This window comes from Dermacentor variabilis, chromosome 3 (assembly GCF_050947875.1).
Source record: "Dermacentor variabilis isolate Ectoservices chromosome 3, ASM5094787v1, whole genome shotgun sequence".
NCBI lineage: Eukaryota > Metazoa > Arthropoda > Arachnida > Ixodida > Ixodidae > Dermacentor > Dermacentor variabilis.
The window spans coordinates 75,207,668-75,220,523 of NC_134570.1; the positions used below are offsets into that span (position 1 = coordinate 75,207,668).

Below are 12,856 nucleotides of genomic sequence, written 5' to 3' on the forward strand. Positions count from 1 at the left end.
CGAAGGACCACGACCGGCGGCTGAAACGCTGCATGCGCTCGAAGTTCTGAGGCGTGCTATGGCCGCAGATGAAATCAGCGACGACACATGCACGCGTTTTTATGGATTTGGACAGTCTGCTAAGTGACCTGACAAAGAAGCAGAAGGACATTAGAGACTTTTTCTTCAAGAAATAAATGCTTTTTACGTACGTGTGCCTGAGTGAGTTCACCTGACTCTTTAATTTAGCTAGTTTTAATTGTTTTGATGATACGAATTTCGGCTAATACGAATATTTTTTGTGACCCCGTGAGATTCTTATCATCGAGATTCCACTGTATTTATACAGTTCTAATACAAACCTTCTTTTTTCCCATGAAAATTGATCTGAAAATTGTCCGCGTGGTAAGTGATACGAAACCAAAACTGCGTTCTTGCATAACATAACAATGATATGGCACTGTCAAATTGTACCAGCACTATCCTGGAGGCCATGCTTAGCTGCATCAGCCTGCGTGACACTGAGCAATGGTGAGCCGCTGCTTGCACACGGCTGCACATGTCAACGACTGTTGCATCTTTGTCATGCTGTGCAGGCTGCTGCAGCTAGGCATGGTTTCCATGATTGCATCGGTGCTTGTGCAATCTCGGAGGTCACAAGCTGTCCAAGCCATATCAGCTCGGTGAGGTACGCTGGCTTCCTCATTCGCGTAGCAGCCGCATGAGAGCAGTGGATCAGCTGCGTAGTTGGTGCACAGTGGATTGTGCCTCATGCTGTCCTACCACAACAGACTGTTACCATTGCAGTGTGCTAGTTCTCTTTTACTGCATTGCCATTTCGCCGGTTTCAAGGCAATGTGGGCAAGACAAGTGGATAACTGAAACAAACTACCATGACATTGGAACAGAAGGCAGCTATCATAAGGCTGTTGCGTAAGGTGCATGTAGTTGGTGTGTTGTACATGATTAACATACTTTTCCCTTTGTTTTATTAAAGCTTCATTGCATGCATGGCCGTGTAGTGGTTCGAAGGGCTGTAAAGGTGTCTTTCTTGCATGTTTAAAAATTGTGCACCACATTGGGCATCTATTGCAGTAAAGGGCAATGACGGATGTAACAAAGTTGTAGATATGGAAGAGTTGTTCTGGCTCCCCCTTCAACTTTATTGTAGTGAAGTGTGAGTGCTTAAATTTTTTTTTTTAAACAAGGCATCCTTCTTCGTAACTTGCATGTGTTTTTCATTTTTCAGTACACCGTGAAAGTGTCGCAGTATGATCCCTCACGGACTACGACTATGTCCTCGGAGCTGTCGTAAGCAGTCTTTTCCCTTGCTCATTTTTTGACGCAACATTGGATGTGAATACATTCAATGCATCGAGATTATAAATTTTTTATTAAAATTTGTAGCAATCTAATCTTAATTTTGTCTTTGTTTGCTTGTTTGTCGAGCTTGCTCTACAAATGTTGCATAAAGTTTTGCAAAAAATGCTGTTCGCAAGAAGGTTACCAGGTGTTGAAAGATTGTGTGACTCAAGATTGCAAGAAAGTGCATCCAAAAAGAAGTTGTGATATTACTTATGCTGCCCTCTTGTGGGGGGGGGGGGGGGACAGCACAAGTTTTCATACACCAGATGGGTGCATGCTTTTAGCAAACTCATTTAGACAAGTTTCTGAAGTAGGCGAAATTGGCGGCAGCAAGGTGCTGAAAAGGTCGCTGTGATCCAAAGATAGGGCCGATTGTCAGTCTCTGCTGTTGCAAGCTTGCTCATGCATATGTTCTGCAGCTAAAAAGAAATTATTGCAGTTAAACCTAGATATAACGAAGTCGGTAAAATCTGCCATTTGTTTCATTATATTGAAATTTCGTTCTATTGAAATTCGACCTTTTATGCAAGTACAGTCGCCATCCGATTTTTCTTACACGGAAAAGCGCTGCAGAATTTTCTGAATCATCGGACACTCTTAAAAAGCAGATTTGAATAAGAAAAGAATTCCTTTTGAAGAATTTGGGAGTTGGCGACAAATTATGTTTTCATGCCATGTCGACAATATCTTCACATCAGTGGTACGCTTTCGTGTGCAATCAGCCCAAACGGTTGGGATCACTGGGATGACGCTATCATGAAAAGTGCCGCCAGCGGAGAGCGAATGCTTCGTCTGCCTCTCACTCCAACGAGTCACTGAAACTCAAGATTATGCAATCTACAATACTAAACGCGTGGGAAGACAGCTTACATGATGCCACGCCGACTCGGCACACCCACTCTTTGCACATGCGGCAGATTACCTCTAAAGCAGGGTGTGCGGCTGCATATGCACTCAGCTGCGCTTACAGCCATGTGCAGCCACGGCCGAGACGCGCACCAACTTGCCCCTCACGCCGGCCCTTCACGCGCACTTGATTGCGTTACCGCGAGCTCGCTCCCCTCCTGTTTCCCTTTGCTGATGCGCAAAGGCGGCACTCGTCAAGCTGCCATCTTTCTTGTCTCACCATCGCACACTTTCACTCGCACCGGAAGCACACAGTGCGTGGGGTGCAATAGGATCTTATATTACTTGGACTTTTTTGGGAACATGATGCGGCTCCACTTTGGCAGTTGCTCTTGTCACGCCGTACGCGATTTGAGAGGTGCGTTTGCAAGCAGCCGCTTGTAATTCCCCATCTATCCATCTATCTATTCACCATCTATCACCATCTATTCACCATCTTTCTGCGACTGCAGAAGTTTCCGTATATCATCTCAGTACTAGTTTGCGGTGGCAGTGAAATTTCGTTATATTGAAATCGCAAACACACTTCGTTATATTGAGTTTCTAAATACATGGTGTTTATGGACTAGATGTTAAGAAAAGTTAAATACTTTGTTATATCGAGAATTTCGTTATATTGAAGTTGATTATATCAAGGTTTAACTGTAATAATGAAATGCATATTTATCGCACAAGAAAGTGCGCTTGGGCCATGCACTTCCTAAATGTCTTTTATTCCTCTCTCCAGTGTTGCTAGCACTGGATTTTTATTAACATTTAGGTAGTGACTGCAGTGACAGGGCCCGGTACTTTAACATCGGCACTACCGTGACAGGCCCCAGCACTTTAACATCTACACTAGAGATGGGGCCCGGCTCTTTAACCACAGTTACATATCGCAATGAGACATATGACAAAAATATGAATATATATATGGACTTGTTGAGATAAGAATGGTAATGGAGGTCCCATGACCATGATGGTATATGACAAAAGGTGGATAATACCGTTCTTGCGATTTCGCTAAGTTCCATGTTTTGGGCCTTCCTGCATGCACAACAAATTTTTTTTCTGCATGAATATTTTCTCAGCAATCAGTGATCAAATTTCTATACATCTTATGTGAAGGTTGGGCTGAAAAGTGGCTTCTTTGTAGCGCGTAGCTCGTGGAGAAAAGTTTAGGATTTTTTCCCAGAATAAGAAGACAGCAAAAGAAATGTTACTTAGTGTTTGAAACAATACAAGTTCTTAGGCTTACATGAGAAAATACTCAAGCACAACAAAAAAAAAGTGCGTGCAGGAGGGTCTCAGACTTGGAACTTTGCGAAATCGCAAAAATAGCATTCTCCACCTCTTGTCATATAAAACTTTTTCCCAAGAAAACTAGAGCGTTTCATGCAGAGCTAAGGGTTGTTTGTGTCAACATATTTGCCCTTCACATATAAAAATTTTATTGAAAACAGAAAATGGTCACGGGACCTTGATTACCGTAATCTGAACATGCCCATGTTAGTTTGCAGATCTTGTAAACTTCGCATATTTTCAAAAATTTCACACATGACAGTTCCGACAAAACCACACTTTACTTTTTGGCGTAGATGTAACAGACGCATATTTAACCCTTTGAGGGTCGAATTATTTTGAAGAAAACTTTCCCAGGTGGTCAAATTACTTTATTGCGGATCTTGAATGAACAAGATGTATAAAGTCGGGAATAAATAGTAAAAAAAAAATTAGGAACAGTATTTTGGTGTCGGCATCACTCAGAACTGCAAAATGTTCAATAGTGTTTCAGAGTGTGGTACTCCTTGAAACACGAGTCTCCGCACAGCCGCAGAGAGCGAGAATACCTCATGAGCGGCGGTGATAAACGAGCTAAGAGCAGTGCCAATCAAGATAGAAATCAACTTCCGCTGCCCCTGCGATAGCGTGCCAACAAAGATAAAAATCACGTTTCGCGCGTCTCCGTCGCGGCGGAACCGAAACCGCGAAAGCGCGCTGCCGCTGAGAGCGAGAATACCTCGCAAGCAGCGGTTAGACTAAGAGCAGCGCCAATGAAGATAGAAATCAACTTCCACCACACCTGCAAGAGAGTGCCGACAAAAAGAAAAATGACGTTTCGCGCGCCTCCGTTGCGATCATGCGGCGAAAGCGAAACCGCAAAAGGGGTGTTGCCGCAGTCTGCACGATGCGCTGAAGCTAGAAGTCAGTTCTGTTTATCTCCCCTAGAAGGTAGCACAAATTTCAAACGCTTCTTGTAAGTCCTAAGAGGTGGCAGCACCTCCCAGTGAGCATGCATCGTCATTATGGCGCGAAATTTCAAACGAAGGGTCGAAACAGTACTCGTACGGCAAAGACCTTGCGGGACAGAAAACCGCCGCCGTACATGTACGGCGAAAACCGTCAAAGGGTTAAAGTGCAGCCACTTCAGGCACGCGTCACACCCAATGGCATTATCATGGACCCTTTGCCGACATGCAGTACATGTCCACGAACTAAGATTATGCTTCTGAGTAATTGTTGCAGTGAGCGCGGCCACTCATCATCGGTAAAATAGTTCTGGAGTTCACCTATCTCAACTCTTTAGTCCAGAACTGCTGAAGGAACTTTCTCATGGGCGACTTCAATTTCTTCACCAATCTTGTGTCCCCTGATAGCCTTTGGTTACATGGAACATACCCTCCAAAATAAAAATAAAAACACAAAATTTCGGCAAAGCACTAAAATCATATTTATTAGCTATAAACCACTGATTTGGTGCCTGTATTCTTGCTTGGTGTTCTGTTCTTTGCGGTTTGATAATTTATGTAACTGGTGATAATTCTTATGCATGTTGTAAAAAAAATTCTTTTTTTTTTATCTGTTTCTAATGGGCTAGCGTGTTGCATTCATCCTGTGTGTTGATCCCCCTATGCTTGTACTGAATGTCTATTATATTTCGCATCCGGACCCATCCACTAGCCTGCAGCTGTTCGGTCCAACAGTCTTTTGCGTATGCACTGTAACACTTATGATGATAAGAAAGAAAGAAAAAACGTTCATTCGAACGGAAAGCAAACGGTAAAGAGCACTTTAAAAAAAAGGCATGGCATATGTTCATGCTTGTGTAGCACCAGACAATGAATATTTCACTGGATTAAGAAAAAAAAAGCAGCGGGTAATTGCTCGCTTAGAAGACCGATAAACATACAGTGCAATTCAACTTGAGAAATAATGATATTGAAGCTTCCAAGACTTTAGAAGAAAAGAAAAAAAGACTGAATAATTGCGACGGCACATCACAAGTTGCCATAGGCGTCGAAGTCACTAGCTATAATGAAATTATTTTTGAACAGCTCTGATAGTGTACATGCAACAATGGTTGTTTGCATACTGTCAAATGCTCATATGCTGCGGCATAAAGCTCACGGCACGGTGCGAAAACGCGCCCGCAGTGAAATCAAAACATTAAAGAGTTTTAGAATAGGGGCCCCAATAGTTTCGGCCCCTAAAGAGCTTTGCGGGTGTTAGCGTTGGGGCACGCAGGAGTGAAGAGCTTTAGAATAGGGCTTTGCGCGCTTTGCGTTTGCGGATAGCGTCTTGCGCTGACAACGCCACTACGGCATCAAAGAAAAGCTATTCGAAATAAATAAAATATACCATTTTATGATAGGGAAAGTAATTTTGACTTTAGTGTATTCACATTTAATTACAATTTAGACGTTATTCTGTAAGCAGGAAACAATTAGTTGCCCTTAGTTTTGAATAACCAATGTTACGTGCCTTCACCAGCCAAGCTAATCTGTGTTAGGCCTACGAGCCATAAAATCCACAATCGAATCCGGAATCAGCGGCATCTAATGAATCAATCTTCATAACACACACTAGTTGAGAGAAAGCGATAATCGCAGTCACTTTCCTAGCTTGCAAGCTTCACGCGTTACCACGAATTGAACCCAGTTTGGTGCTAGGTTAGAGACATCACTTCGATGGGTGTAGCCATGTTTGTTCACGCAAATCTTTTGGGGCAACTTTTGGGGCTCTCGCTAAATCAGTGAAATAGCATGCCCAACGCAAAACCCAAACGCAGTTTGCGTCAACGTTACTAGACTAGCCTCAGTTGTAAAACTCCCCGCCCGCGCACTTACAGCTGCTGTTGCCACTTCTGTGACAGCCGCCAGAGGGCAACGCTGTTCCGTCGGGCTCCACTGCGGACGCCTCGTCACAGCCTTGAGCTCGTGCAGACGGGCAGTTTGCGCGTGTTTCACGCTTGCTGGCGTTCTCCCTTGTCCGAATTAGTGATACCACGAGAAAGCGGTATCCACCTACAGCAATATGATTTATCGTGCCAGTTCGTTAATACTGAAAGAAGGGTAAACTGCCCGAAAGGAAGAAACGCATACAGCGAAGCACAGAAGCTGTGTTTCTAAAGGTTGTGTGTTTGTTCCTGTCGTCTTAACGTCTCGCGCAGTTTAGGCTCACGAGCCTGCATATCTGACCAAAGTGCGTGATTGTAGGATGATCTTCATCCCCGCCGAAGCTTCTCACCACGCCAAAGAAGCGCTATAAAAAGAACGATGAGGTCAGTCTTTGTACACACAGCCACAATAATTTAAAAAAAAAGTCGGATTTTTCATTCCGTGAAGATGCTTAATCAGCGAAGCTGAAACGTGCGGCCCCTGTGTTTATCACTCGGTTAATCTCGAGGGTTCATTAAAGTATTTCTCAGTTATGAGGTTGCACACACAATCGGCTGCGAGAGAGAATGACGTCACTGACGGTATGCCCGCAGTCCGCAGTTGTCACTTGCGTTCGGTGTCTCGAGTTTGCTCAGCGGCGTGGTTAGCAGCTGTCGCCTGCGATTTGCCGCTTGTGATTCTTCGAAATTAAATTTCTTCAAAATTAAATCTTTCCGTTACGTAAGACCATGAGTGGCTCATATTCCCTTAAGCAATGGCTCATACCCCCGTAAACGCGGCCTCCCCATTACGACGACAGAAGTGAAGTGAAATTTTATGCTGGAAAGATGAACGGCCACACAGCCAGCTGTGGAAGACGACGACGAACGCGGGAGCAGTGGCACGAGCGCGTGCCGTTGATTTCGCAGAGAGTTCCCAGTCAGCACGATGAATCGCTCTGTTTCACGCCGAGCGAAGCGTCGCATTGCTGGGAGCACAGAAAAAGTGGTGCGCCGAACTGTTGACATCGTTCCGATAGCGGCTTATGCAGCCAAGTACGCAGCATGTCGGCATCGTCTGCTGATATTCTTAAAAAACTCGGCGAAAGCTACAGTTCCACGAATGACATGCTTGCTGAAATTCGCTGTCAACAACGAACCACAGAATACGCCAACGCTGCACCGCGTGTTTAGTCCGGCCCGCCCGCGTAGCCGGCTTGTGAGGTAGTGAAGCTGGGCGTGACTGCAGCGCCACGAAGGCGCGGGCGGCTGATGGTTCCGCGCAACGGCTCCGAGTTTTAAAACTGAAGCTAGTCTAGTAACGTTGGTTTGCGTCTCGCGCATGCGCAGTGACTTCGACGCTATTTGGGGCCCCAAAATGTTTGGCACCCCTATTCTAAGACTCTCTATTGTGCGTGGACATGCATGTAGACGCATAGTCGGTCACCGCAAACCCGGTGCGATTGCTGCATTGAAGCTCCATTTGATTACACAGACAGCCCACTATAAGAACACATCTCACATAGTTTTCTCTCGGCGATTGCCTACCTTTCACGCAAGAAACCGGTTAGGGGGAATCAGTCGCGGCGACTGTGCTCAGTGTCCCAGTTTACTGTACTTCGTAAGTAAAGAGAGCGTCTGTAAGCCATTCTGTGCTTTGTTTGTCCAAGATTATTATTTTAAAGGTTAGATACTTCTGTCATTTCGAGAGTGCTTCCAAAAAATGTCCAGGAGGGCTCCCACGTAGTACTCTATTTAGCGCCGATAGCCAAACCTATGTGGAGCGTGCCACGTTGTCCCTCAGACTAAGCAAGTGAGGCGCTTCCGACAGATGGCGACTCCGTAAGTCCTCGCCCCCATTACCGACATTGTTATAATGACGGCCCCGTCGCTATGGTGTTGTTGTTAAAGTGATGGGCCCCGTCACTGTAGTGCTGATGTTACTGTGCCGGGCCCCATCACTATAGTGCAGATGTTAAAGTACTGGGCCCCGTCACTGTAGTCACTACCTAATATTCAGTGTTGCATGTTGGCAGGTAGGTACAGTAAACCCCTGTTATCTGGCACCTGCAAAAGCCGTAAAAAAATTTGATATAAGGTAAAGCACAGAAATGTAAACCCTCTGGTCGCGCATAGACCACATGTGCCTTTCCAGTGTGCAGTCAACGACCGATCTTTTTAACCCGCCTGATAATTCGGACGCCTTCGTGGCCCCGTCACGTACCCCATAGGGCCAACGTATAAAAACGCCTGAAATTTCGGCCGCAAAAACCCTTCTCCAACCGATTCTCCGGGCATTTAGCTGTGACCGCAGGATCTAACCGCATTAATCGAAGCCAACCACCGCCAGCCACGAGCCGACGCTCTCACACGCTGATTCGCTGGCAGCCGTAGCCACCACACTAAGCCTAGCTAGTTTGGCGTTCACTACCCAGCTTCCTGCTGTTCAATGTTGTGTTTTTCATTTAAAGAAATCGCTGCTGCCAGCAATGGCGCCAACTCCTCCTTTGTAATTTTTGCCGCTGGCTTCAAAGTGCGGAAAGCACGTTGCATTGCATAATGCCGGTTGCTAAAGGTCAGCTTCGCTCCTGTACAGCGCAGTTACGCGGTGAAGCATACGTGTTATATTGCGGTGGAGCATACCAAAAGTGGAAAGGGGCAACTCGCGCGGGACACATTGTGTTCCTTAATTATACACGCGTGCACCCGCCATCTCCTGTCACAGTACAAGCACCGATAAACTTTATTAATCTGCTGGCTGACCTTCAGGGCTATTTCAGACGTGCCTGTGATTTGAGCCCTTGAGGGCAGTCAAAAACATATGCATTCCTTTTTTTCTGACCTTTTCGACACCCCTAGGAGTCGAAACAAAATTGGATATTGACTGTACTGCTAGTAATATTTTCTGTCACTTTCGTGTGCACCGACGCCAGAGATGGCATATGCAGGCATCAATGTTACTGGCACTGTGTAAGGACAGCAGGCTTGGTGAAGAGTCATGTAACACAATTGATCCTAATTATATATTTGTAGCCAGACATCAGAGCTTAACTGTTTTCAGACATCCAAGAAGTTAAAACTGCTACTTTTTGTATTATGAATTTCAGGCAATTTCACTTCGAAAACTGAAACTACAAAGAGCGCAATTGTCATTTGCCATGACGGTATGTGGCCTTGGCGGTGTGCTGCTATGCCTGAGGATGCAGGATCAAATCCAGGTCACGGGAGCTGCATTTACATGGGGCGAAACGCAAAAACGCCTGTGTGCCATGCATGGGGTTAAAGGACCTCAGGTAGTCAAAATTACTCCGGAGTCCCCCACTACGGCGTGCTTCATTATCATATCCTGGTTTTGGCACTTAAAACCTCAGAATTGAATTGAATCCAATTGTCACGTCTTTAGCAGACGTCAACAAGTGATGCAGCATTTACTCTTTGCAGTCACGTGGACGTAAAGTGAGTGTCCTTATCACGCAGAAATCTCGCTGAAAAGCTGTGGGCTCACATGCTGGCTTCTTTTGGGCTCAGCGCGTGGGCTGGTCATGCTGCTAAAAAGTGTTGATCATCTTGCCCAAGGTCACAATTAATATGCTTTGACCACATTGATGCATCTCTCACAGCATCCCAAATGACATGGAGAAAAAAAAAACACTGACTCCTAGCTCACTGCTGCTGCATGAGGATACAACAAAGTGGCAGCGAGCAGCCAAGCAAGTGTGCGTGAGCGGTCGTAGAAAAAAAGGGGAAAGATAAGCGAGGCGCACAGTCCAGCGTGGCGTCTGGCTTGGCTTGTAAGCCTGCGGCAAATAAAAAGCGACTGCAAGTGACACTGCCCTGTTGGGCTTTTTCTGGTATCTTTGAAGTTGAGATTTCGAGATATCTGGAGCCTCGTGCAAAAACCTTTTGAAATAAGAAGGGAAAAACTCATGGCTTAAAACTACAGCAAAAAAAAATTTAGGCTTAGCCTATATTTCGATATACCAGAGTTGGAGTTAACAAGAGTTCACTGTAGATGAAATGGGCACATTGATTTCAACTTATTCCGTTAGTTCAGCAGCCTACATTGCAGTCTGCAATTACAGAATGGCTCAATAGCCATCTTCACATTAGTGTTACAGTAGCACATTGCACTTCCTTTTTGCATAACCTGAGTGTATTACGCTGCCGCTTACATGCAAACCTCACACAATAGTGTTCACAATGAGCTTACACCTGTTTTAATGAGTATTTTACACGTGGAGGAGAGTGACACAAGGCTTCACGCTTTCGTTTTCTCTCTCCTGATGCGATGAACTTGTTCACATGAATTCACTGGAGGTGGCTTCGCGCTCCAGTTAATGCATAAGGCCATGCCTCTTCCTGGCGGGTCATTCCTGTTTACATTAATGCAATATGCTAAAGAAACGATGCGATGCACAACTTTCGCATTCGTGTAAAAGAGGCTACTGATGCGATAATTGAGAGAAATGTGTAGTTGTGAGTGTCATGCTTATTCAGGTAGAAGCATCTGTAAAACAGTAACATATCACTTTAGCTTCAGCTACAGCTTACATATAATTTCTCTTTATCTTTCTTTTGAAACTTCTTGCTTACCTGTCCTTACATCAGCGCTACTTTTCATTCCTTTAGGGGTCTGAGATCAAATCACGAGACCACCATTCCTATCTCGTATTTCCACATGTTGAACCCCCTCCTACTTCCTAGGCTTTTGTCTCATCTTCCTGCCTCTGTAATATACCATCTAGGTTAATTTTTGCCAACCTTGTTCTCTTCTTTTCTTATGGAAGCTATAGTTCTGTCATTTGTTTTCTCTCTCTCCTTCTTTTCCATTTCTTTCCCTCTTTTTTTTTTCACTTGAGTGAATGTTTGTTTTCCTTCTGAGCTGGTTTCTTGTGTACGTTTCACTAGCTCGGTAGATCAACTGTCACATGTATATTTATATTGCACTCTTTGTTTGTCTGTTTAACCCCTGCTCAGTGTGCCCCGCTTGTTGACGATGTCCGTGGATGTCACCAACTTGAACAAGCTGGAAAAAGACAAGCAGGTAAGGGCAGTGATAAGTGAAATTAGGTTACTGAGAGTACTAGTACACCTTTGTATACTTTTGAAAGCTTCAATGCCCTAGAGTGTGTGAGATGTGCTACAGGATCCCTGCTGCAGAGCCCAGCAACATATCGTGTCACTTGAAAAGTGGCTTTGAAATTCTTGGCAAAGACTATACAACTATTACTATCCAGATATGAGAATGTGTATGAAAGTGCAACAGGCGCGCAAAGCAGTAGTTTTCTGCCCCTAAAAATATAATCTATGTTTCATTGAAGTTCAAGTAGGTTGATTGGTAAAACACTGAAATGGCGGCCTGCTCAGTTCAGTGTCTAATAAAAATATTAATGTAATTTTTTGTTACATGGTGTGCTGAAAAAGTGCAGCTTCAAATGGCACTAGCCAATCTCTTTTGGTCTGTTGACATCTAGAATAAAACAATACAAAATAAAATCCCACTTTTTGTGGTGTTCTTCACTTAGCCAAAACTTTGTGCTTCTGTGGCTATCATGGAAGTTTGCATGTCTGCTTGTTAACTCCACTCGCAGGCTCTTGCCAAGGAGATTGCTGCAAGATCAGCTGAAGTGAAGAAACTGCACGCAAACGATATGACTCTACAGCAACAACTTGAAGAGCTCAGAATGGCAAAGGTAATCTTGATAGTCATAATGATACCTCTTTTGTGATAAACTATCTTCTATTTTAGGTTTCTTTCATTACTTTTGTTTTGTTTCATCACTTGCACCCAATGGATAGCTGCCAATTTTTACAGTAATGCCTGGTTATTGTTGGACTATTCTTGAATTGCATCCAGCTTAAGGCAGAATCTATTTTTAAAAAAAATAAGATACAGTTGGCAACTGATTTTCAGATCTGTAATTTTCGATTGCATACCTGCAGCGTCGTCACCCACTCCACAGAACCAGTATTTGAAGTGGTCCTGAACCACCCCTTCGGCTTGGTGAAAAAACAGTCTGTAGAATAGCATGTGCTGCTGTGAACATCTCATCCAAATTTTGCAGTTGTGCGCAGAACATGAATCTCACAAGTGGAGCACAAAGTCACCTTTTTTTTAAACACTCTCTTTTCAACTGAATCTTTCTCACTCCCTTCGGGCTGCTATATTTCGTCGTATAGCAGATTCCCATATGCGGCTGCTATTGGCCAATAGCTGAAATCAATCAAGAAGGGTGTTTAGATCAGTGTGCTTCTTCCTACTGTTACTGTGGATATTTATTGGTGCTATTTAATAAACAGGCTAAAGTAAGTGAAAATCTGCATTTCGAACTTCAATAAAAATTGCATACGTTCAGGAGAAGCCGACTGTCGTCTGCTCATGCTCGGTCATGGCCGCCCACATAGATAGATAGATAGAACAACTTTACTGAAGAATAAAACGCTCAATGGTTGGAGCCCCTAGACAAGGGC

The 12,856-nt window shown here is 44.4% G+C and overlaps 1 protein-coding gene across 1 annotated transcript in view; it reads left to right on the forward strand.

Moving 5' to 3' along the window:
• The window catches only part of SMC5 (structural maintenance of chromosomes 5), a 120,961-nt gene that overhangs the window by 69,769 nt on the left and 38,336 nt on the right, over positions 1 to 12,856 (forward strand). The window contains exons 14-16 of the mRNA XM_075685650.1: positions 1,229 to 1,290; positions 11,363 to 11,429; positions 11,977 to 12,078. Coding sequence (XP_075541765.1) covers positions 1,229 to 1,290; positions 11,363 to 11,429; positions 11,977 to 12,078 — 231 coding nt within the window. The remainder of the gene's footprint in view (positions 1 to 1,228; positions 1,291 to 11,362; positions 11,430 to 11,976; positions 12,079 to 12,856) is intronic.